At 38.0% G+C, this 24,642-nt stretch overlaps 1 protein-coding gene across 3 annotated transcripts in view; it reads right to left on the reverse strand.

Moving 5' to 3' along the window:
- Window positions 1-841: 841 nt before the first annotated feature.
- Window positions 842-24,642, reverse strand: part of ubr3 (ubiquitin protein ligase E3 component n-recognin 3) — a 248,653-nt gene continuing 224,852 nt past the window's right edge. For all 3 annotated transcript variants that reach the window (XM_059966618.1, XM_059966617.1, XM_059966619.1), the window contains 7 exons: window positions 18,512-18,633; window positions 13,299-13,406; window positions 9,618-9,743; window positions 7,404-7,586; window positions 6,072-6,281; window positions 4,794-4,933; window positions 842-3,157 (listed from right to left, as the gene is read on the reverse strand). In XM_059966618.1, coding sequence (XP_059822601.1) covers window positions 3,040-3,157; window positions 4,794-4,933; window positions 6,072-6,281; window positions 7,404-7,586; window positions 9,618-9,743; window positions 13,299-13,406; window positions 18,512-18,633 — 1,007 coding nt within the window. In that variant the 3' untranslated portion in view covers window positions 842-3,039. The remainder of the gene's footprint in view (window positions 3,158-4,793; window positions 4,934-6,071; window positions 6,282-7,403; window positions 7,587-9,617; window positions 9,744-13,298; window positions 13,407-18,511; window positions 18,634-24,642) is intronic.

Consider the following 24,642-nt stretch of genomic DNA (forward strand, 5'->3'; position numbering starts at 1 on the left):
CCCTGCAAAAAAGTGGGGTTGGGGGAGAGTGGAAGTAAAGATGTAGTTGGTGGTAAGATCTCACTGAAGATGGCAGAAGTTGCGGAGAATGAGGTGCGAAGGCTTATGGGGTGGTGGGTAAGGAACTCTACCCCGTTAAGGCATTGGGAAGATGGGGTGATGATGGGATGTCTGGGATTGCAGATGTTGGTGGGAATGGACTGAACAAAGGGGGAGAAAATGAATTGATGTATGCAGACACGGGTTCAGTGGGGCAGAAACGGGTAGAAATTATGGGCCTACCCAGACAAGTTAGGCTTGTGGATCTTTTTACAATCTGTATTCCTTCTCCCATCTTGCACCTACTCTTCACTTGCCTATCACCTCCCTCTAATTTCCTTCCTCCTTCCCTTTCTCCCATGGTCCACTCTCCTCTCCTATCAGATTACTACTTCTTCAGCCCTTTCTTTACCTTTTCACCTATCACCTCCCACCTTTCTCACCTACTACCCCCCTCTATGAACTTCCAGCTTGTACTCCTTCTTTTCCCCCAACCTTCTTATTCTGGCTTCTTCCCACTTCCTTTCTAGTCCGGATGAAGAGTCTTACTTGGCCCTTCCATAGATGCTGCCTGACCTGCTGAGTTCCTCTGGCATTTTGTGTGTGTTACTCTAGTGTTAAATCAGTTACAAGAAGGGCTAAATGAACCCAGCAGGCTTAACTCTGATGCTAGAACTCCTCTTTGGATGGAAAATTGTGCAGTTCTCTAGGTCTCATTCTGGAAAAACCTGTACCAGATTAGACCAAGTACAGGAACCATCTTTTCAGCTGTACTGAAGACCTTCCTTTTAGAGAAGACAAATATGAATTACATAATTTTATTAACATATTTTACAGTCATTTTAATTAAGTCTTAAGATTTACTTTTTGATGTGCCAGAAAATGTTCAGCATTTACAGTAATGTACTGTATTTAACATTAATTCATACAAGGTAACACTCCAGTGAATACTCAACTTCTATTTGAAAATTACACACTCTTCTGCATTAAAATGGTAAGTTGTAAAGTGGGTCTTACAAAACCAGAAAGGTAAAATAAAGTCTAATTCAGCAGCATGCATGAACTCAAGTACATTTTAAATCAACTGCACATCTGGCACACAAACTCCACTAACACATGAGTAAAAAGTAAAGGGAAACCTGTGAGAGTTAGAACAGTAAAGAATACTCCATATTTAAGTAACTTTGGAAATCCATACCCATAGCCTTAACAGATGCAATCATTACACCTGTACTTCCTAATGTCTGATTTATAATCACATGCTGGAGCATCATTGCTTCATCCTGTGATGCTGCTTATTAGTTAAAGACTGCACTCTTACTGTTACTTCTTTTAAAAAAGAGGAAATTGGTGTATTTGACTTAAGACATTCTGAGATCTGTCAGTCATTTTTGCATAATATCAGTAGGTGGTATATGTCACTATATTATGTTTTCTAGTAGGATCTGAATGTACAAGCAGTGAACAATTTTGTGACTGAGGCAAATAACAAATTTGCTATTATACATTAATTTTCAGTTGCTGCAACTATTTTATAAAATGAAAGTAAACAAGTCCACAAGTCAATCCATAATGATAAATGAACAATCTTGTAACAATTTGATATTTATGAAATGCAGCACTTAATTAACTACTTCCCTGAATATCTAACTTTAATATTATCCTGGTGGTGCAATTTTCTGTTATAACAGTTTATGAAGTCTTTATACCTTATTAATAGATATGAATGTGAAAGAAACAAGGTTTCCCTAAACATAACAATAACTTATTTTGTAGAGTTTTAACTAGACAGTTAAAATGGTCTAGATTAAGATCTCAGAAAGCTATGAAAGCACTTTACAGCTTTTGAATTAATGTTTTAAAATATAAGGAAAAGGCACAAAATAAAGCATGTATATCCTTAAATTTCCAAATTTTAAAATCACTTTTTTATGTAATGAAAAGACAATTCCAGAAGTGTCTACAAAATATGGCAGTTTGAATCTCAGGTTCACTTTCCAATTTGAATACATTTGCCACAATCAACTAGATTACTTTCTCATTTAGTAAGGTGCAGTTACGTTTCACAATTGCAACACAGATAAGCTTAGGGTTGACAGTTGTACATCTGAAACAGTAATTTACTGCCGGAATGGCCTGTGTACTTCAGATCCAATCATGCTGTAATATTACATGTTGTGCTATCTTTGAAGAGAATACTAGTGACCAAATATGATCAACACACCAATCCAGTAAAGGGCTTATAAGCTTAAAAAGCAAGAAGCTAGGGTAGTAAATAAACACAACCAAGCAATAAAATTGTTCCAGTCTTGGCATTCAGTTCAAAAAAATGGTTTTGAACAGTTGACAAAATTTTCAGAGACTTCTGATTTTACTGCCTAGTTTGCTTTTAATTCAAAGTTTCTATACATTGAAGCATTATCTCAGATATTTTTAAAAATAAAGTGAGCACGTTACAGAGAACTTAAATGTTATGATGAGAATTATAAATCAAAACCTCTGAAAAATGTAGAAAAACTCAGCGGACAACAAATGTACCAAACTTCTGGGTACTACAATAATATGTATGTGACCAATTTTCCTCTCTCAGGGTGCATCTTCTTATGAAGAAATGAGATCAACTAACAACACTTCAAACATGCTGCATTGGTCTTGGCCTTATGGTATACACATTACACTCATTTTGGTAAGGGACATATCTGAATTAAAACTGTGCTTCTTTATACTTACGTGGATTGCTTCAATTTGACAAATAAATAATAAGCTCTTTATTTTATTGAAGATAGTTTAGCCCATTTCTAGAGTGAGTCTTATAGGGTTGCTGGGATTTTGTTTCACACAGTGCCATAGATGTGATATAAATAGCACAATTGTAAATGCAGAATAATGTCTTTTATGGATTGCTTTTAACAATATGGCTACTTTTAAAATAAACTCCATAACATTCAGATGAAGCAAAGCTGCTTGATGACTTTCTTTGAAGAAGGATTCACAAGTCAACTATAATCCATTATAATGGGGGCCCCATCTTTTATTGATGTGATCAAAGGTGTGTGTCACCCACTGTTGTTCCAAGACTTTATATCGCTCGCTGCATAGGTACAGAGGCTTACCACGCCTGGAAATAAAAGGGGAAAAATAATACATAAAACAGTACAACAAGGAACACAGTTTATTTAAATAGTAAACCAAATGTTTACTTTCCCCAGGTTAATAGCGGTCCTGCATGCAGAAGTCCACCACCTCATCTGGTAGCAAATTTGCTGTACTTACTATTAACCAATGTAACAAGAAAGAACTTCTGTAAATCTACCACTGTTAACTGCTTCACTAAACCCATTCCTTATTGGCAGGGCATTCCACACATAAATCTGAAACATTGGAAAGACAGACTAAGTGGAGCAACCATTGCTTGAGTGGGCCACAGTTTGAGCGGTATGTAAAGAGGCTTTGGTTCATGAGGCTTCAGTGAGAGGTTTACACCAGAATTTACCTGTTCCTAGTGAGTAGACTTGAGGTTCTCAATGTTAGCCTGAATATCCCTTCAATGTTCTAAACAACCATGTATTATGGATCCTCAAGCTGTACTGGGGGATAATTTCAATGAGGCTTTTGAACATACTCTTGAAATCTGTTCAGTTGTTTTCCATTGGGCAGTATCTTGACGTAATAGATATCTGTTTCTAAGGCCTCATATTTGACATGCAAATTATATGGATCCAGTTAGGTGTAAATACAGTCTTCATGTTCAAATTGGTCGCATGGAAAATAATGGGGAAATGGAGTTGATGAGAATGCTCCTAAGTGACATAAATTCACCAGACTGCATGGCCTCCTTCGTCACAAGCAATTATGAAAACAAACAGCAATAATCTGTTAACACAGCATCCAGATGCTACATTTTTACAAGGAGGCTTTGCAGACAGCTCTGAAGTGTTTTCTTTGTCCTCGATATCTCTTGCTGCAACAGAGCTTGGAGTGGCATGTTTGCATAGGCAGACTTGCTGCATGCAGACATGCACTGCTTTATTTGTTGAGAAGTTTCAAATGGAATTCAGCATCATACAATCATAAGTAAATTTTCCCCATTTTGAAATTCACAATGAAGTAAGGGCATTGAAGCAGTTGAAGGCCATTGAGCCTACAACTCTGGTATAAGGAACTTCTGTAGTGATGTGCTAAGCCCAAAATTCCTGACCACCAATAATCACAACCTACTGCATGCAGTTGTATACCAACCACTGGATGTTTTCACTTTGATGTCCACTGACTTCAGTTTTATCATATTCTTTGATGCCACATTTGGTCAAATGTCACCTTGCTGTCGGGGCAATGATTTTCACCTCATCTCTGGAATTAAGCTCTGTGGTCCATATTTGGACCAAGGCTGCAATGTAGACTTAAAACGAGCAGCACTATTAAAACCCAAACTGGACAGCAGTAAATAAGTTATTGTTGAGAACACTGCCAATGACAGTTGTCATCAACTTTACTGATGATTAAGTAGAGTGATTGACTGGATGGGATTCCAGTACTGCATTCTGTGAATAAGACATACATCTCTCATCCTTGGGTAGTTTGCAAGCCACAATTTAGGTGCCACTCTCTGAAATGAATCTATAAAACTATTATGATTTGAACACACATTATAAATTTAGCCAGACCTCTGCTTTACTCATCCAGTAGGGTTAATATAATCTGCATCTAGTATAGAAATACTATTTCTAAATCAAGAAATGTGCTGAAATGTTTACCTCAAATCTCTGTCCTCTTCACCGTGCGTATCAAGGTAAACAGATCCCCACACACAAAACCTGTGCCCACGAATGACGATAATTACAGAGGCATTAATCAGAAGGAATATTCCTGTTCCTGCTCCACAGTTCTGGGAGTGCTATTGTAAAATAAAATTATAATAAAATTATAATCATAAAATACTCTTGAAAAGATATAACTACATTTAACAATTATAAATAAAATGGAGCTAATCATCACTCTGAAAATAGAAAGAAAACTGATCATTTCTCTCAACCTGATGTAATTTATACCAATTAGTTTACTGTCTATACCAAAATAAAAATTAGATAAATGCAACCACTGTTATAGAAGTTAATCAACTGATCAAGTGCAGAAAACATTATACAATTTAGGAAATCATTCTCTTTATCTATTTCTTGCCAGTTAATTGCATGAATATCTTTAGATAAAGGTGTAAGAATGCTTAAAAACAGCACAATAATTACTGTGAGGTAAAGTAGCCCCTTTAAACACATAACCACTGATTGTTTAAAAAAAACTAAATTTTCTACAAGCTACTGCAAATACAAGAATTTTACATAGTACAATTTTGCAATAAGCACTGTTAAATGTGGAGAAGTATAAAATCCCATGGCAACAGAATTATTTTGTATATTGATGGTTCATTAACGGTACAAGGTGGGAAGACCCAGAATTCCAAATAACAATTTACTTGCCAAATCACTGCATTTCTGGGCAGCAAATAAAACATGTATTTGTATAGGACCTTTAACATGGAAAAAGGCCATGAGTGAGAACAAAACAAAAACATTAAAAAATTAGGACCACTTCAATTATCTTTCAGAACCGGCACAGAGGAACTTTATTTGATGCAAAGATACATTCCAACCAGCGGAGGTTCTGGAATACCAAAATTGACTGGAGGATAGAATTGCAGCACAACTGCTTCCATGATAAAGGTGCACTTAAGAATTTCCATCAAAAACAATTATCCATATAATGCAGGGGAAAAAACTTTATAATTAAACAAAAATGTCAAGCTAAAGAAAATATTAGAGGGTTTTACCAGAAGTATGACCAAGTAGTAGTTTGGGTTAATAGGGGCCAGGGAATTTAAAAATAACTTTAATGATTATGTAGCTGATTATTATATGCCTCCTTCCCTCTGATCATTCCAAGGATGACTATACTGTGACTTAACTCTCTATGTCCAAAACCTTAAAATCGTGAGCAGGTAAATCAGAAATAGTGCATTGCCCTTTCTATTTACTCACCAGTACACATTCACAATAGCTTTGCTGTTTACAGCATTGACCTTTCAGGCATACAAAGGTACCACACACTAGACAAAGTGCTGGATCCTTTGGAACTCTTGAACAATGAACGCAGGCTTTACGATGATAGTATTGAAAGATGGTATTGTAATTGTCAGGTAGCTGAAGAAGACGTGGTAATGACCACTGTGGATCCTGAACAAGTAGATTCTGAAAGGAGAACACAGAAGTCAATTTAGTCTTGAACTAGCCATCACAGTAATATCAATGGAGGAGAATAAACAGTAAACATTTCATACTGAGGAAGTCTTGGCTTGAAATGCTGACAGTTTATTCCCCTCCATTGATGCTGCCCGACTTGTTCAGTTCCTCTAGCAATGTGTATGTGTGTGCTGCTCAAACTATCTAATTCCTAAATGGACAGTGAACCCTTAAACACTACCTCACTTTTTTTTAATATAAATTATTAGTTTTTTGCATGATTTTAATCTATTCAAGATACGTCTACTGTAATTGATTTACTTGTTTATTATTACTAATATTTTTTTCAGTATTATGTATTGCATTGAATTGCTGCGGCTAAGTTAGCAAATTTAGCAACACATGCCAGTGATAATAAACCTGATCCTGATCTTGTGTTCATGAAAATAATATGTCAATATAAAACAATACTCTTTGCTAGGCTTGCCTGAGGAAATTTTATTAAATTATTCCACAAGATATATGGCACAAAGCAGCTCAGCCCAACCAGACTAAGCAGCATTTCAGCTCCTCTTTGTTAAATTTATAATAATAAACAAGTTTTGTCCGCAGCAAGTAACTTATGTTTCAGGTTCATCACTGAAGTGCAATAGTATTTATTTTTTCCTGTTTTAGAATTACAAGCTGAAAACAGGTCATGCAGCATCTTTGATGGGAAGGATGTTATGATTTTTGTTACTGATCTTCTTGCAGAACCCTCTTCTAAACTCAGAAAGGCATGGTTCAATTTTTACCAGACTTTGCATAAACTTCCTCAGCCTTCCGCATTCTTCTTCCTCTGGGTTATATTTGACCAAAGGTTTTTAGAAGTGTCAATCAGTAATTATTTTAACCAGCTGCCCTCTTTCTCTCAGAGTTGAATATAGTAATTTATAATTATTGTTAGTTTTCCTTATAGAAATAAGCTTTTACAAAAGCAACATAGGACTTCAACAACATTGCTTCTTAATACCTTTATGCCAAAATTACTGATTATATTTGGAATTTGGAGCAAAATTTCAAAAACCTGAAAGCAAACATTTATTAAATATATTACAAATTATGTATGGAATGCACCATAAATTACTTTACCATTACATGTCCTGAGTGACTCTCTGCAGAAGTTGTTACTTCTAAGCACCACTGAGAAATAATATCTAGAGCAGCTACTGGCCATTCGAGGCAGGAAGAACTATTGACCTCATCAGTCAAATGAAGAGAAGATGGCAGTAACCCAAGATATCTGGCAAGCATCCCAAATTCTTCTTCTGTTTGCTTACAAATGAGAAATAAAAATGTCATTTTTACACAGACCATCTGTTGTAATAAACTGAGGCAATAAACGATGAAACACATTAATCTGACAACAGTCATTTCATGCAAACATCATGACAGTTTCATGGCAGCATGACTTTATGATGTTGATGCATCACTAACGGAAAATGAGTTGATAATTAGGACAATTGACATTCTAATCATTCATGAAATAAGACGATTTGCTCTATACATTGCATAATTATGTCAAAACTTGGAGAAACATTTAAACTATCAAATATTCATAATTTACTTCAGGTTTTAATATCACTGAAGATGTATTGTTACCACAAAAATATTATAAGATCAAACAAGAATAAAGACCATTGAAGAATTTTAAAAAATCTTAAAAAATTTACTCTCTGATGAGTACTTAAATTATATGATACTGTGATTTACAACATGTGAATCACTGAAGACAGTACTCCTTGATTATCAACATAAACATTCGAGCTGTAATATATTAGTAGATGCTCAGTTACTAATTATACTAATCCACTAAGGAAAACTAAACTGAACAAAATGCGGCAGAGTCTATGATGTGCCTGACTTACCAAGAGCTTCCAGCATTTTACATATTTATATTAGTCAAGATTGTGAAAATATCCTTCTTGCCATATATTTATTTCCAAGCACTTTCTTGTGGTTTATCATTTAATCCTGAGCAGTCATACCTTTGCTTTATAGTAGTTGGACAAAGCTATCATCTGAATATACTGATCTAGGTATCATTTTTACACTCTGATCTTTATCCTTATTCTACACAACATCTATAATTACAATAATGATAAATGTTAACCATTTGTAATATTCTAATTAACAGTAGATTCTACATGTTACATTTAAATAAATTAATATAATAAATAAAACATTATCAACCTATTTGTTGTGTTATGACTTCTGATCTGAGGCAAAACAAACCAGATTACTATGAGTTTTTAAGTTTACCTATGAATTGGGCTCTAAGGAAACAGCTGTGAAATTAGCAAATGGATCATTCTCCAAGCTGGCTACATAATACCACAGATCAATGCAATCACTGAGAAGCAAGATTAACCATTTTTTCAAACTCCCAACCTTCTCTTTGCCCTTTGTTAATCTACCCCTCCCCCTTACCCCAAGAATTTGATCCATTCATTCGAGCCATTTCTTCCTTCTAGACCCAGTGCCTATAGTTTAAAAACAAAGTGCTGGAAATATTCCCCAGGTCAGGCAGTTAACACGAATCCTGCTGAAGGGTCTCGGACTGAAATGTCAACTGTACTCTCTTCCATACACGCTCCCTGACCTGCTGAGTTCCTCCTGCATTTTGTGTGTGAACCATGGAGAGAAAAGCATTTCAAACCAATGACAGTAATTCTTTCTACCCAGCATAATCATGTTCCCAATACAACTCCACTTCACTGCAAAGCACATGGAGTAGTTATTCGCTGGTACCAACAAGACCAGAAGCAGTCGGCCTAGGTAAGTATGTTATTGAATTGAATTGACTTTATTACTAACATCCTTCATAAACATGAGGAGTAAAAATCTTTACGTCTCCATTCAAATGTGCAATAATAGTAATTTATAATAAATATTATGTACAACAGGATAGTCAATATAACAGAAATACAGTTGCGTCAGCATGGATTAAGCAGTCTGATGGCCTGGGGGGGGGGGGGGGGGGGAGAAACTGTCCCAGAGCCTGTTGGTCCTGGTTTTACTGCTGCGGTTACATTATCACTATTGCAGACTGCATCAGCAATTGTGGTAGATTTTTTATTAGTAAGGGGATTAAAAGTTACAAGGAGAAGGCAGGAGAACGGGATTAAGAGGGAAAACAAATCAGCCATGATCAAATGGCAAGCAGACTGGGTGGCCTAATTGTGCTCCTATGGTTTCTTGTGTCTTAAAAGTGTTACTTTTCCCCCAGGACCTTTTCAAAGATGCAAGTTTACTTTTCTAAAGTGAAGGGTGATGCGTGACAAGTAGATGAAGTGTTTGGCATACCTGACAACTGGGAAGATCATCACTGAATAGATGGTGTTGAAGAAGGCTTGCGTTCCTGAAGAAAGGTAGACAGAACTGCTGGATACTGTATTCTAGGGACTGGGGTGAACAAATAGTGGTGGTAATCTGAGGAGTTAAAAGGCAAAACAAAATAATTACTAAAATGGCAGATACTTTTGGTACCAATGACATGCAAAAATTAATTGTTGCTTTCCAATTCCTGTTTTTATGCTTAAGTTTTAGAGCAGCACACACAAAAAGTACAAAACTATAAATTGAACATGTTATTTCATAAACAAGAGAAAATCTGCAAATGCTGGAAATCTGAGCAACACACACAAAAAGCTGGAGGAACTCAGCAGGCCAGGCAGCATCTATGGAAAAGAGTACAGTTGACATTTTGGGCCATCCTGCCAAAGGGTTTCGGCCCAAAATGTCAACTTTACTCTTTTCCTTAGATGATGCTTGGCCTGCTGAGTTCCTCCAGCTTTTTGTGGAGGTAATAGCATAGTTTAAAAAGTCACCACATTCTTCAGTTTAAACTTGTAGAATGAGGTAACACTAAATTAATCATCACTTACAATAAAAAGATATGAATTTACTGAAGATAAATTTGGCTGGTCACATTCATCCACTCTGTACTCAGTTAAATTTTAAGCTAGAATCTTTATATTTTGTGTGTAAATCATTTATTAGTTCACAGGCTTTTATATACAGTGAAGTCATTTGTTCTACCAAGGTGCAGTTGATGATGCCTTGTATTTCAGTAGGTGGAAAAGACCTGTTTTCTGAACACAGGATACTGCATTTGGACACATTATACAACTGGTTAACCCAATTCCAGAAGAAATTAAAAGTACTCATAAAGGCTATCCTCAATATCTTAAACATTCATTTATGTCACTTTACCAACAACATTTAAGCCTATTAAAATCAATACATTTTGCAAAATTTTGTAAATGTCGCCTATTATATCACTGACTTTCCCTTGCTATAACTGGTTTGTTACCGGAACAGGCTCAACTATTAAGTGCTCTGCTAGCCAACCCTCCCATCTAACTCAAGGCAAAACTTTCATTCACACAAAACTCTGTTGTCGTTAACCAAAAGGCAACTGTTAGTCCATTGTCAAAGACCATGAGGTATACACAATAAGATAATGGAGCTGAATTAGGCCATTTGGCCCACTGAGTCTGCTCCACCATTTCATCATAGATGATTCATTTTCCCTCTCAGCCCCAATCTCCTGCTTTCTCCCTGTATCCCTTCATACCCTGAATAATGAAGAATCTATCTTCTTCAATGACTTGGCCTCCACAGCCACCTTGTGGCAATGAATTCCACAGATTCACCACTCTCTGTCTAAAGAAATTACTCCTGATCTCTGTTCTAAAAGGATGCCCCTCTATTCTGAGGCTGTGTCCGCTGGTCTTAAGACTCCCTTCGGAAAGAAACATCCTCTCCACATCCACTATAACAAAGCCTTTCAACATTCAATAGTTTTCAATGAGGTCACTTTTCATTCTTCTGAATTCCAGTGAGTGCCCAGAGCCATCAAAAGCTCTTCATATGACAAGCCTTTCAAGCCTGTAATCATTTTCATGAACCACCTTTGAACTCTCTCCAATGCCAGCACATCCTTTCTTAGATAAGGGACCCAAAACTACTCACAATACTCCAAGTGAGGCCTCCCAGTGTCTTACAAAGCCTCAACATTACATCCTTGCTTTTGTATTCTAGTCTTCTTGAAATGAATGCTAACATCGCATTTGCCTTCTTCAATGACTCATACTGCAAATTAACCTATAGAGAATCCTGCACAGGACTCCCAAGCCCCTTTGCACATCACAGTTTTAGAAAAGTCTAACCTTTTAGTTCATGACCATACACTTCCTGACACTGTATTCCATCTGCCATTCTCTGAATCTAAGTTCTTCAATAGTTTCTCTACTTCCTCAAAACTACCTGCCCCTCCACATATCTTCGTATCGTCCACAAACTTTGCCACAAGGCTATCCATTCTGTCATCCATGTCATTGACATATAATGTAAAAAGAAGAGGTCCCAACACAGACCCTTGTGGAACATTACTAGTCACCAGCAATCGACCAGGAAAGGCTCCCTTTATTCCTGCCAATCAGCTACTGCTTTATCCATGCTAAAATCTTTCCTGTAATGCCATGCGCTCTTAACCTGTTAAACAGCCCCATATGTGGTAACTTATCAAGGCCTTCTGAAAATCCAAATACACAACATCCACCGATTCTCCTTTGTCTATCCTACTTTTATTTCTTCAAAGAATTCTAACAGATTTGTCAGGCAAGACTTTCCCTTAAGGAAACCATGCTGACGATGGCCTATTTTATCAAGTGCTTTCAGGTGCCCTGAAACCACATCCTTAACAATCGACTGACTAACACCTTCTCAACCGCTGAGGTCAGACTAACTGGCCTATAATTTCTTTTCTTCTGCCTCTCTCCTTTCTTGAAGGACAGAGTCTCATTTACAATCTTCCATTCCTCTGGAACCATGCCAGAATCATTTGATTTTGAAAGATCGTTATTAATATTTCCACAATCTCTTCAGCCACCTCTTTTAGAACCCTGAGGTGTACACCATCTGGTCCAGGTGATTTAACCTTTAGACCTTTCAGTTTCCCAAGAACCTGATCCCTAAAACCTCACTGATTTTAAAGGCATTCATCCACATGTTCAAATATTTTCATGATCTTGCCTGTCCCTGTTAGCTCCCTAAACCTACAACTTTAAGTTCCTCAGATAATAGCCCCTTTTCTTTCCCCTCATCTTTCTATCAAACTTTTGCTTACATTAATAGCAAGGTTTGGAATTCACTGCCTAATCCACCTTACCCTTCCAACTCATTTTGCTCCTTCAATACAATCTATTAAATATGTATTACAATATATTCCCGAAGTTTTCAAGACTGATCAACTCCACCCATTAACATACCCTACCACTACTACACACACATTATCTAGCATCACTTTATGTACATACAGTCTATATACATAAAATAGTTATTTATACACTGTGTTTTATAGGATTGCTTTTATATTTATATTTACAGTTTTTACTTAACTTCGTTCTTCATGCTTATTGTTTTTTTTTAATGTATCTGATCTGGGGTAAAAAATATTTCATTCTTCTTTACATTTGTGTACTGAAGAATGACAATAAACAATCTAGAATCTTGAATGTATTAAAACAAAAACTCTTTTACAAGTTATCAGTCATCTAAACTATAGTAGTTCAATGTCAAATATTGCACCTAAGCATCATGGGACATTTTACTGCATTTAAGCAATGATTTATTGTTATAAAGCTATCATTTTTAAAACATGTAGCTATATTGTGAATGGATAGATTTTCAATGAAACACAAGAAGAAATATTATTGTTTTTACAATAAAATGAGTTCCTCATCTTTAACAAAATGTGCACCAAGCAATTTAATATCGTAGGCTAAAACATATTCCTTGCTGTTTAAATGTTCCTCAGTTGTTGTATGAGTAAATGAGTAAATAGATATATGTAGTATTAGCAAGAAAATAAAGTCAACAGTTTCAAAGGAAAAACAGATGAAGGGTCTTGATTAGAATTTATCTTCTGAAGATACAAAAATGCAGTGAGTTTAGTTTATACGGTTACCAGTATGTACATACCATTGATGATTCATCAGTATTACTAGCACAGTAAAGCTTTCCTTTTGACAGTTCAGTGATTATGTGGCTGAGTAATACTTCATTGTTTTTTTCTGAATTACCCATGGTCTGTGAAAGTTTAAAAAAAATATTTAGTTATTCCACTTGGAAAAGCAAATCGACGACACAATATTGTGATCTAGAGAAGTCATTTTTTTTTTCATTATGTTTAAGAGGCAAAAATAGATCTCAAATATGAAAACATAATTATTGACAGTGTAACTAAAATTTCTGAATTTCAGATTTGACAGGATGTTGACCATAGGGGAAACTGATTAGATCAATGGAAACAATAATCACAGTAATTAGTATAAAAGGGGAAAAAGTTTTAATGCCAACTAGTGGAGTGGTGTCACAGCAACAACCTGGCACTAAGACGAAGGAGCTGATTGTGGACTTCAGGAAGGGTAAGACGAAGGAACATACACCAATCCTCAAGTGGAGAGAGTGAGCAGTTTCAAATTTCTGGGTGCCAAGATCTCTGAGGATCTAACTTGGTCCCAACATATTGATGCGGTTATAAAGAAGGCAAGACAGCAACTATATTTTATTAGGAGTTTGAAGGGATTTGGTATGTCAACAAATACACTCAAAAACTTCTATAGATGTACCATGGAGAGTATTCTGACTGGTTGCATCACTGTCTGGTATGGGGGTGGGTGCTACTGCACGGGACTGAAAGAAGCTGCAGAGGTTTGTAAGTTTAATCAGCTCCATCTTGGGTACTAGCCTACAAAGTACCCAGGACATTTTCAAGGAGCAGTGTCTCAAAAAGTCAGTGTCCATAATTAAGGACTTCATCACTTTCCAACATCCAAAAATTTCAGCTCATTCAAACTTTAACTGCCTGCATCCTAATTCACACTGTCACTTTTATCTCTTAGTCTCATTTAACCTACACTTTGTTTAAAAATTATTTTTTCAGACTTTGGATGTGTTATCAGCATGGTCACCATTTATTGCTCATTCCTGATTGCCCTTGAGCTGACAGTGATGAGCTTTCTTCTTGAACCACTGCAGTTCTACATGCAGGTGAACTGGGACAATCAGGTTGGTGCTGGACCACAGGATAGGGAGTTTGTAGAGTGCCTATGGGATGCATTCTTGGAACAGCTTGTACGAGAGCCGACCAGGGAAAAGACTAATCTGGATTTAGTGTTATGTAATGAACAGGATTTAATAAGCGATCTTGCAGTAAAGGAGCCATTAGGAGGTAGTGACCATAATATGATAAGTTTTTATCTGCAATTTGAGAAGGATAAGGGCAGCTCGGAGGTGTCAGTGTTGCAGCTGAACAAGGGAAACTATGAAGCCATGAGGGAGGAGCTGGCCAAAGTTAACTGGACGGATATCCTAGCAGAAAAGACAGTGGAACAGCAATGGCAGGTATTCTTGGGAATAATGCACAAGGTGCAAAATCAGTTCATCCCTCAGAGAAGGAAGGATTCAAAGGGGGGGAAAGGGCCACAGTGGTTGACAAAGGAAGTCAGAGATTGCATAGCATTAAAAAGAAAGGAAGTATGACAGAGCTAAGGTGAGTGGGAGGACAGATGATTGGGAAGTTTTTAAGGAACAACAGACCTTAACTAAAAAGGCAATACGGGGAGAAAAAATGAGGTACGAACACAAGCTAGCCAGGAATATAAAGGAAGATAGCAAAAGCTTTTTTAGGTATGTGAAGAGAAAGAAGATAGTTAAGAACAATGTTGGGCCCTTGAAGAAGGAATTGGGTGAAATTGTTATGGGAAACAGAGAAATGGCAGAAGAATTTAATGAGTACTTTAGATCTGTTTTCACTAAGTAAGACACAAGCAATCTCCCAGATGTATGGATGGGCCAGGGACATAGGGTAACAGAGGAAATGAAACAGATTGACATTAGGAAGGAAACGGTGATGAGTAGACTGATGGGACTGAAGGCTGACCCAGGTCCAGATGGTCTGCATCCTAGGGTACTAAAGGAGGTGGCCCTGGAAATTGTGGATGCATTGGTAATCATTTTCCAATGTTCCTTAGATTCAGGATCAGTTCCTGAGGATTGGAGAATGGCTAATGTTATCCCACTTTTTAAGAAAGGAGGGAGGGAGAAAACAGAGAACTATCGACCTGTCAGCCTGACATCAATGGTGGGGTAGATGCTAGAGTCCATTATTAAGGATGAAATAGTGGCATATCTAGATAGCAGTGATAAGATTGGGCCGAGCCAGCATGGACTTACCAAGGGTAAATCATGCGTGACTAATCTATTGGAGTTTTTCGAGGATGTAACCAGGAAGTTAGACAAGGGAGATCCAGTGGATGTAGTGTACCTCGATTTTCAGAAGGCATTTGATAAGGTCCCACATAGGAGATTGGTGGGTAAAATCAGAGCTCGTGGCATTGGGGGGAAGATATTGACATGGATAGAAAACTAGTTGGCAGATAGAAAGCAAAGGGTAGCGGTGAATGGGTGTTTCTCGGAATGGCAGGTGGTGACTAGTGGGGTGCCACAGGGTTCGGTATTGGGACCACAGCTGTTTACAATTTACGTCAACAATTTAGATGAAGGCATTGAGAATAACATCAGCAAATTTGCTGCTGATACTAAGCTGGGTGGCAGTGTGACATGTGATGAGGATGTTAGGAGAATTCAGGGCGACTTGGATAGGCTGGGTGAGTGGGCAGATACTTGGCAGATGACGTTAAATGTGAATAAGTGTGAGGTTATCCATGTTGGGAGTAAGAACAGGAAGGCAGATTATTATCTGAACGGTGTAGAGTTAGGTAAGGGAGAAATACAAAGAGATCTAGGAGTCCTTGTTCATCAGTCACTGAAGGTGAATGAGCAAGTGCAGCAGGCAGTGAAGAAGGCTAATGGAATGTTGGCCTTTATTACAAAGGGAATTGAGTACAAGAGCAAGGAAATCCCCTTGCATTTGTATAAAGCCCTGGTGAGACCACACCTGGAGTACTGTGTACAATTTTGGTCTCCAGGGTTAAGGGAGGACATTCTGGCTGTAGAGGAAGTGCAGCGTAGATTCACGAGGTTAATTCTTGGGATGTCTGGACTGTCTTACGCAGAGAGGTTAGAGAGACTGGGCTTGTACACGCTGGAATTAAGGAGATTGAGAGGGGATCTGATTGAAACATATAAAATTATTTAGGGATTGGACAAGATAGAGGCAGGAAATATGTTCCAGATGCTGGGAGAGTCTAGTACCCGAGGGCATGGTTTGAGAATAAGGGGTAGGTCAATTAGGACAGAGTTAAGGAAAAACTTCTTCTCCCAGAGAGTTGTGGGGGTCTGGAATGCACTGCCTCGGAAGGCAGTGGAGGCCAATTCTCTGGATGTTTTCAAGAAGGAGCTAGATAGGTATCTTATGGATAGGGGAATCAAGGGATATGGGGACAAGGCAGGAACCGGGTATTGATCAGCCATGATCTCAAAATGGCAGTGCAGGCTCAAAGGGCCAAATGGTCTACTTCTGCACCTATTGTCTATTGTCTACTGAAGGTTCTCTAACAGTGTAACTGCACCGGGAGCTCTAAGATTTAGACCCAGTGTCAATGGAGTACTGATGGTATATTTCCAAGTCAGACAGTGTGTAAAACTTGCACTGGAGAGAAGACCTACAGGTGTAGCGTTGCTATGGACCTGCTTACCTCATCCTTCCTGATGACAGAGACCACAGGTTTGGGAGTAGTTTGGGTGGGTAAATGCAGCACATTTTATAGATAGTACACACTTCAAATATAGTGTACCAGAAGTGGAGGGTATTGATTGATAGGGTAGCAAAAGGTTGTTTTGCCCTAAAGATGTCAAGCTTTCTTCTGAACTTTTGGCACTGAATTCTTCCAGACAAGTGGAGAGTTTACCATCACAATCTCAATTTGTGCATCATAGATAGTTAAAGATGGCTTGGGGTGTCACAGCATAGAAAGCCCCTGATTTGCTCTCTCTTATCCCTTCCCTTTCAAATTGAATGTTCTCACATCCTAAACATTTTTCCTTGGACACAAATCAAACTGCTGCAGTGACCATACCACTTCACTAGGTTTCTCCACAGGTCAGATAGCACTAACAATATTACCTTTGAACACTTGAAAGCTTTAACATCTACATTCCATCAACACTTCGCTTGGTAAACTCCAAAGCTTTCCAGTTGCTTCCAACTACTGTGCATCATCTAATTTTATACTACTCAGCTTTTGAACTTAATTTTTCCTTGATAACATACAGGTGCAGATTTTCTTAAAATACTCCTTTAGCTGTCCTTTGGGACCATGAATAATTTGTGTCCACTCCTTTAGAGGTGGTTGGTGATATCTGAATTTGGAACAGGTTCTACCACTAATGGGGTAGAATGTGCTGACATGCTGATAGGTGACTAGTATGGAGGTGGTGCTTTGCTTTTGCTATTTTAGTTAAGCCTCTACTTGCTCCTGATGAAGAGTTTCTAGATTGTCAATGCTTGCATTCAATTTTCTCAACATTTATAGAAAACACAGGGTTAAATGGCATTAAAAAAAATTGGAAAAACTACAACTTCCCCCGATTCATTCCTACAGTACACTATAGCAAATTGACTCAAGTTCTGCAACTAAACTTAGCACAAGAATGAGCAATTTCCAAAGCATAAATGCCATAGCCTCTCAGGAAGTTCCTGCTCCACCACTAGACACAGGGAGTTTAGCAACAAAATGGAACATTAAAATAGCTTATGGAGCTTGGCCAATAAGTTTGAGATTTTTGTACTGTTACTTACTCCAGACTACTGCCAAAATCAAGCAACTCTATTTTTTTCTTGGTATGAAAAACCAAGAACATAAGGCTATTTGTAACTGTTATCACTCGTCACTCAATTTTTCATTTTGTTCAGGTATTCTCTTTGACAGGTTCATTACCTACAGCGTTCTCACTGAATTAAAAAAGACAACTGAAACATTCTGATCCTGTCAGCATACAGTATAAGGATTATTCAATACACAGTTGGCTTGCCAATGTGTAAAATGTATAAATAAGGATGACGAAAAATCACAAGAAGTGATTTCCTGGTGTAGCAGGTTCCAAGTCTATGCACTTTGCATCTCAGGAAAGTCAGATGCTTTGTGCTTTCTGAAATAATTTTTTTTAAACATGGAGAGATTAATGTACATATAAAACTAACGTGCAAAAACTTTGTTAATAAAACTGACCTGCAGTTTTCCAGAATTCTTCCACGCTTCTCTTTCTTCTTCATTAAATTGAAATGAGAGTGTTGCAACAGCTTGCACATATAATAAATTGTATAAAACTTTCACAATACAGGTAAAATGTTCTGCAAAATAAGAAAAAATCTGAGTAAAACTTCTGAACACTGAGCAATGTATATAACTGATCCTTGTCAAGAGTTCATATTTAAATAGTACATAAAGAGAACAATTTCACCAAAGGTCAGATCTCAGGATCGTACATTATACAGCTGTACCACACTGTGATATTCATAAATGTAAATACACATTCAGAGTGTAGGACAAAACACAATGGTCCTGGGTGACTTAGAATGGTCAAGTTTTGCAGTTTAAAAAAGACATAGGTGAATTCTTCTGCAGCAGATGACATGAAGTGGAGTGAAAATGTTAAGAGAAATTATAGAGGTTGAAGAGAACTCTTTTGGTACCAGAGTAAATTGAGGTTCAAATATCAATTTGGGATAAAATATGACAGAATGTCTGCAAATGGTCTACCTCATTTGTAGATACTTGCCAAAGGAGGATGGTGTCAGAGCTGGAGAAAGGAATTTGTGATAAGCAAACATGATAGATTTTCTCTTCTTAAAGGAGATTATTGGATTCAGACACACAAACAGATAATTTTGATCAGTACAGAGATCCAGGTGTGTTGCTTATGATGAGGTTATGCATGCATGTTTCGACTAGTGTCACTTTTTTCAATGGTCTTGTTAAAAGACTGCACATAGGTTATAGCAGAGGTTTGTGCAGAAATAGCAATAAAGTTACTAAAGGGTTTAACTTGGTCATGTTGATCTGATACTACACAACATCTTAATAAATGACCATGACAACAACCTGAACAATTTTCCCTTTCTCGGATGTCTTTCTCAACAAAGGCAGACATCAGTGATGAAACTCACCATATCCTTCAGTGTGACAGCACACCTTTTGGCTACCGCAGTAAGAGTACTTAAAGGTCAAGAACTCAATCCTAGTACAAAGCATCTGTGACAGTCACCCTCCTTTATGCTTCTGAGATGAGGACTGCCTTCACGCAGGCAAAACTGGCAGTACAGTGAAGAGTATTCCTGTTAAGAGTGCAGGGCAAGGCTGGCGGGAGTAGGAACTGTGAATAATGAGGGATATTGAGACTGTGGTCAGATATAGACAGCTGGAGTTAAATGAACCCCTGAAGACATACAAGAAGCACTGTGTAATTAAGAAGAAAATCAAAGGGCAAAATTGAAGCATGAGGTAATTTTGGCAAAGAAGATTAAAAGAAACCAAAGAGATTATATTAAGGAGAAAAGAGCATGAAGAGGCACGCTGGCCTTCAGCAGTCAGGGCATTGAGCAAAGAAGCTGGGTGGTTATGTTGCATTTGCATAGGATGTTGATGAGAATGCATTTGGAATATTGTGTTCAGTTTTGGTCACTGCTCCAGCAAAGATGCTACAAAGAATGCAGAAGAAATTTATGAGCATGTTGCCAGAACTCTATGGACTGAGTCATGGAGAGAGGTTGATCGTGGGACTATTCACTGGAGTGTAGAAGAATCAGGGATAACCTCATAAAGGTTAGATGGGGTGAACATACACAGTCGTTTTGGAGTGGAAGAAACAGGAAATGGAGCACACTGATTTAAAGTGAGAGGGGTAAGATTTAATAGGAACCTCAGGGGCATCTTTTTCACCCAGAGGGTGAATGGAATAAGCTACCAGAGAAAGTAGCTGAGGCTCTTGGACAGGTACAGGAATAGGAAGGGTTTAGAGGGATATGGGTCAAACATGGGCAAATGCAACAAACTTAGATGGGCATCTAGGTTGGCGTGGATCAGTGAATTGAAGGGCTGTATGATTCTAAGATTCTAACACAAAGCACTAGAGAGGACTGACGAATATCTCTCTGTAAAATCTTCTAAGTTAAATGGCAAGATAAACAAAACGACATCAGAATCCTCTTCTAGGTCAAGATCCCCAAATTCAATTACACTCACCAACAAACAGGTTCAAGCTTGATACCAAACTCTTAAAATAGGATTTTTATTTTGAACCCTGCCTTGGCAAGAGACTAGCAGGGTAAATGATTCAAAATTGTTCTTAATGCCTCCTTGAAAAAGTATAGCATATTTTTCCAACCCATGAGAAAGTCTTGTTCATGAGTGGTTTAAACAAAACATTCAGAAAATGAGATAAAGATATTCTGATGTACATAAACATTTTGACCAACCATTTTAATTCCAATCCCCACTCCTACTCCAACATACTGGTTCACGAACTCCTCTACTGCCACAATGAAGCCAGTATCAGGTTCAAGGTGCAACACCTTATATTCCGAATAGGAAGACTCCAACCTGCTGACATAAGCATTGATTTCTCTAACTTCTGGAAATTTTCTCCCTCCCCACTCTGGCTCCTCTCTTACTCTTCTCCTTACCTGTCTATCACCTTCCCCAATACCCCTCCTCTTTCCCTTTCTCCATGGTCCACTTTTGCCTCCTATCAGATTCCTTCGTGTTCAGCCCTTTACCTTTCACAGCTATCACCTCCCAGCTTCTCGCATCATTCCCACCTGGCTTCACCTATCAACTTCCAGCTTGTACTTCTACAACCACACACACACAACCTTCTTATTCTGCCTTCTTCCCTTTTCTTTCCAGCACTGAGAAAGGGACTCAGTCCAAAACATTGACATAGATGCTGCCTGCCCTGCTGAGTACCTCCAGCATAATGTACATCAGGACAATCTGATAAATTATACAAAATCCAAATTCTGGTATCAAAATCCAAATTAAGGTGCTTGCAGAAGTTAGCATGAATTTGATACATTACATAAATAGAAAAGGAGTTGACTTATGAGCTCACTGCCCAGAAGAACAAACGACATCTGGAAGGTATGCAAAGGAATATATAAAAGGTGTCTCATGAGATGATTGGCAGCAGTAACTCTGCAGACAAATACAGAAGAACACACGAAGTTTTAGAAGTTGTGAAACTAATTAAAGAGTTAATAACTTTTGTTTGAAACTACATAGTAAACCATTGAGCTGTTGGGCAAAGCAATTATCTAGTGTGATTTTCGGGTGCAGAACTTTAACTAGCAGCACTGGTGATGATGGTTTACTGAGTAATATTTACATGATTTTCCCAAAAACAAAACTGAGTCAATAACTGGGACACTATGCATGCACCCATCTATTGTCATAATAATGGCACATGTAACACAGTAAAGCCAATAAGTTTTCAAAAAGAAGGAAATGAAAAGTTTCTGAATATCAGCAAAATTACTATAAAGGGTATGAAATAATAAAAATCTAAATGAAATCAATATGTCGTGCGACTACCATTTGCATTTAAAACTGCATCAATTCTCTTCGGTACACTGTTGTGCAATTTGATAAAAGTAACTTCTGGTAGGTTGTTCCAAGCATCCTGGAGAACTTGCCACAGTGCTTTCTCTCTCTCTCTCTCTCTCTCTCTCAAGGTGATCGCAGGCAGCTTCAATGATGTTGAGTTTAGGGCTTTGTGGAAGCCGTACTATTTGAAATCATATAAAAATACCCGAGTCCATTATCAAGGATGACATTTTTGAGAACTTGGAGATATCCAGAGACTCCAATAAAATAGGCCAAAGTCAGCATTGACTTCCTTGAGGGGAAATATTCCCTGACAAATTTGTTTAAATTCTTTGAGGATATAATATGCAGGATAGACAAAAGGAAGTCAGTGGATGCTGTTTACTTGGATTTTCAGAAGGCCTTTGACAAGGTGCCACACATGAGGCTGCTAAACAAGGTAAGGGCAATAGTATTACAGGAAAGATACTAGCATGGGCAGATGAATGGCTGACTGGCAGGAGGCGAAGAATGGGAATAAATGGGGCCTTTTCTGGCTCGCTGCCAGTGACTAGTGGTGTTCCACAGTGGTCGGTTTTGGGACCACTTGATTTAACGTTAATGTGTCAATAATCTGAATGACAGAATTGATGGCCTTGTGGTCATGTTTGCGAATGATACAGATACAGGTGGCTGAAGAAGCAGAGTCTGCAGAAGAACTTGGACCAATTAGGAGAAAGGGCAAAGAAGTGGCAGATGGAATACAGGGTAGGGAACTCTATGGTCATGCCCTTTGGTATAACAAATAAATACATAGACTATTTTCTAAATGGGGAGCAAATTCAGAAATCGGAAGTGCAAAGGGGCTTGGGAATTCTCATGCAAGATTCCCTACAGGTTAACTAGCAAGTTTAGTCAGTAGTAAAGAAAACCCATTTGAGCCCTCCTAATTCCCTGCTTGAGTTTTTCCTGCCCTTTTCCTTTTCCTTCAAGGCCTTGTTTGATTTCAGCTTTCTAAACCTACCATCTGCTTTTTTTTTGACTACATTCACAGCATCTCTCATTATCCAAAGTTTCTGAACCTTGCCATCCTTGCCTTTCCTCCCTGCCAAAAATGCCAGTCCTGAATTCTGATAAGGTGGTCTTTAAACAACTACCACTGAACAAGTTCTGTCCTATCTAAGCCACACACACTATGAAAAATACAGTCAATATTAGGGAAGTAAAGTCTCCCACTACACTAGCCCTGATGCTTTTACCTCTTTCCATAATCTGCCTAAATATCTGCTCCTGTACCTCTTGGTGGCCATTGAGAGACCTAAAGTAACAACCCCATCAGAGTGAACTGCACTTTTTTTTATCACAAAACAGGAGAAAATCTGCATATGCTGGAAATCCAAGCAACACACACAAAATGCTCGAGGCGCTCAGCAGGCCAGGCAGCATCTATGGAAAAGATTACAGTCGACATTTCAGGCCGGGGCCCTTCATCAGGACTGGCGTAATGAAAAGTCTTGGCCTGAAACGTCGACCATGCTCTTTTCCAGATGCTGCCTGGCCTGCTGAGTTCCACCAGCACTTTGTGTGTACACCATTCTTATTTTTGAATTCTAGTCATATTGCCTCAACAGATGAACCCTCCAGCACGTTCTCACCAGTTGCAGCCATGACATTCTCTCTGATTACAATGTAACTGCTCCCCTCTTTATCATCCTTCTCTGTCATGTCTGAAACATTGAAATCCAGAACATTGAGCTGCTAGCCCAGTCACTCACTCAACCAAGTCTCTAATTGCCACAACATAATTATTCCATGCACAGATCAAATCTCTAAATAGCTCTGCCTTACCCATAGTACTCCTGGTATTGAAATAAACACACTTCCCCTCAACAGTCCCAATGTATTCATTTTCCTGGCCCTGGCTGTCTTTGCTATCTGGCTTATTCGATCTAATTATGAACTTCTTGTTAGCCCCTCCACCCTCTGACCTGTTGCTCGTTTCCACCCCTCTGTCACGCTCATTTAAATCCTTTGTCTCATTGCTGATCAATAAATCCAAGTCAATATTAATGTTGTCAAGATTATCCAAATAAACTTTTCTTTGGCTGCTATTGTCTCATTTTTTAAAAAAATCCAGTGCTAATTCTATTAGCTCATTTCTTTAAAAAGCTTCATGCTATAAATTACATGGGATACATCACTGAGTCCAGCAGTAGCTCCATAATGTACTGAGCTGAGTATCTGAATGCAATTGTTTGGTTCTCCAGCTTCACGCCAGCTATCAGCAAGGCATCAGCCAATTGTTTCGGATGCATTTCAGTCATTACTTTTACGGTACCATACGTGAATTAATATCAATGTTTAAAGCAATTTTTTTTAAAGTTGTTTTAATTTAAGTAAGCAGAATGAAGGAAAATATGTATGAAAACTTCTTTTTTCAACTTTTTGGGGCTATCTATGAAATAACTGCTTCAGCAGCTTTGGGCAGTATCATGCCAATTCTTTTGGAAAAGATCTCAATTTAGAATTACTGAAACTTTCGCAGAATTGGGAATTTGATTGTAAAATGGCACTTTCTGGTTGATAAAAGAAATAGAGAAAAAAGTTATCGCAAATGAGGATGATACTGAGTAAGCTGAGGTTGTAGACACATTACTGAACAGAGGAAATAGTTCTTCTCAGTGTCAAGCTTCGTCATGCATGACCTGGGGGAAAAGAATCAATACACAAAGTGAATAACAGACATGCTGGAGAAATCAGCCCCACAGCTTGGGCCAAAA

Source organism: Hypanus sabinus, chromosome 4 (assembly GCF_030144855.1).
Source record: "Hypanus sabinus isolate sHypSab1 chromosome 4, sHypSab1.hap1, whole genome shotgun sequence".
In the NCBI taxonomy this organism is placed as follows: Eukaryota; Metazoa; Chordata; class Chondrichthyes; order Myliobatiformes; family Dasyatidae; genus Hypanus; species Hypanus sabinus.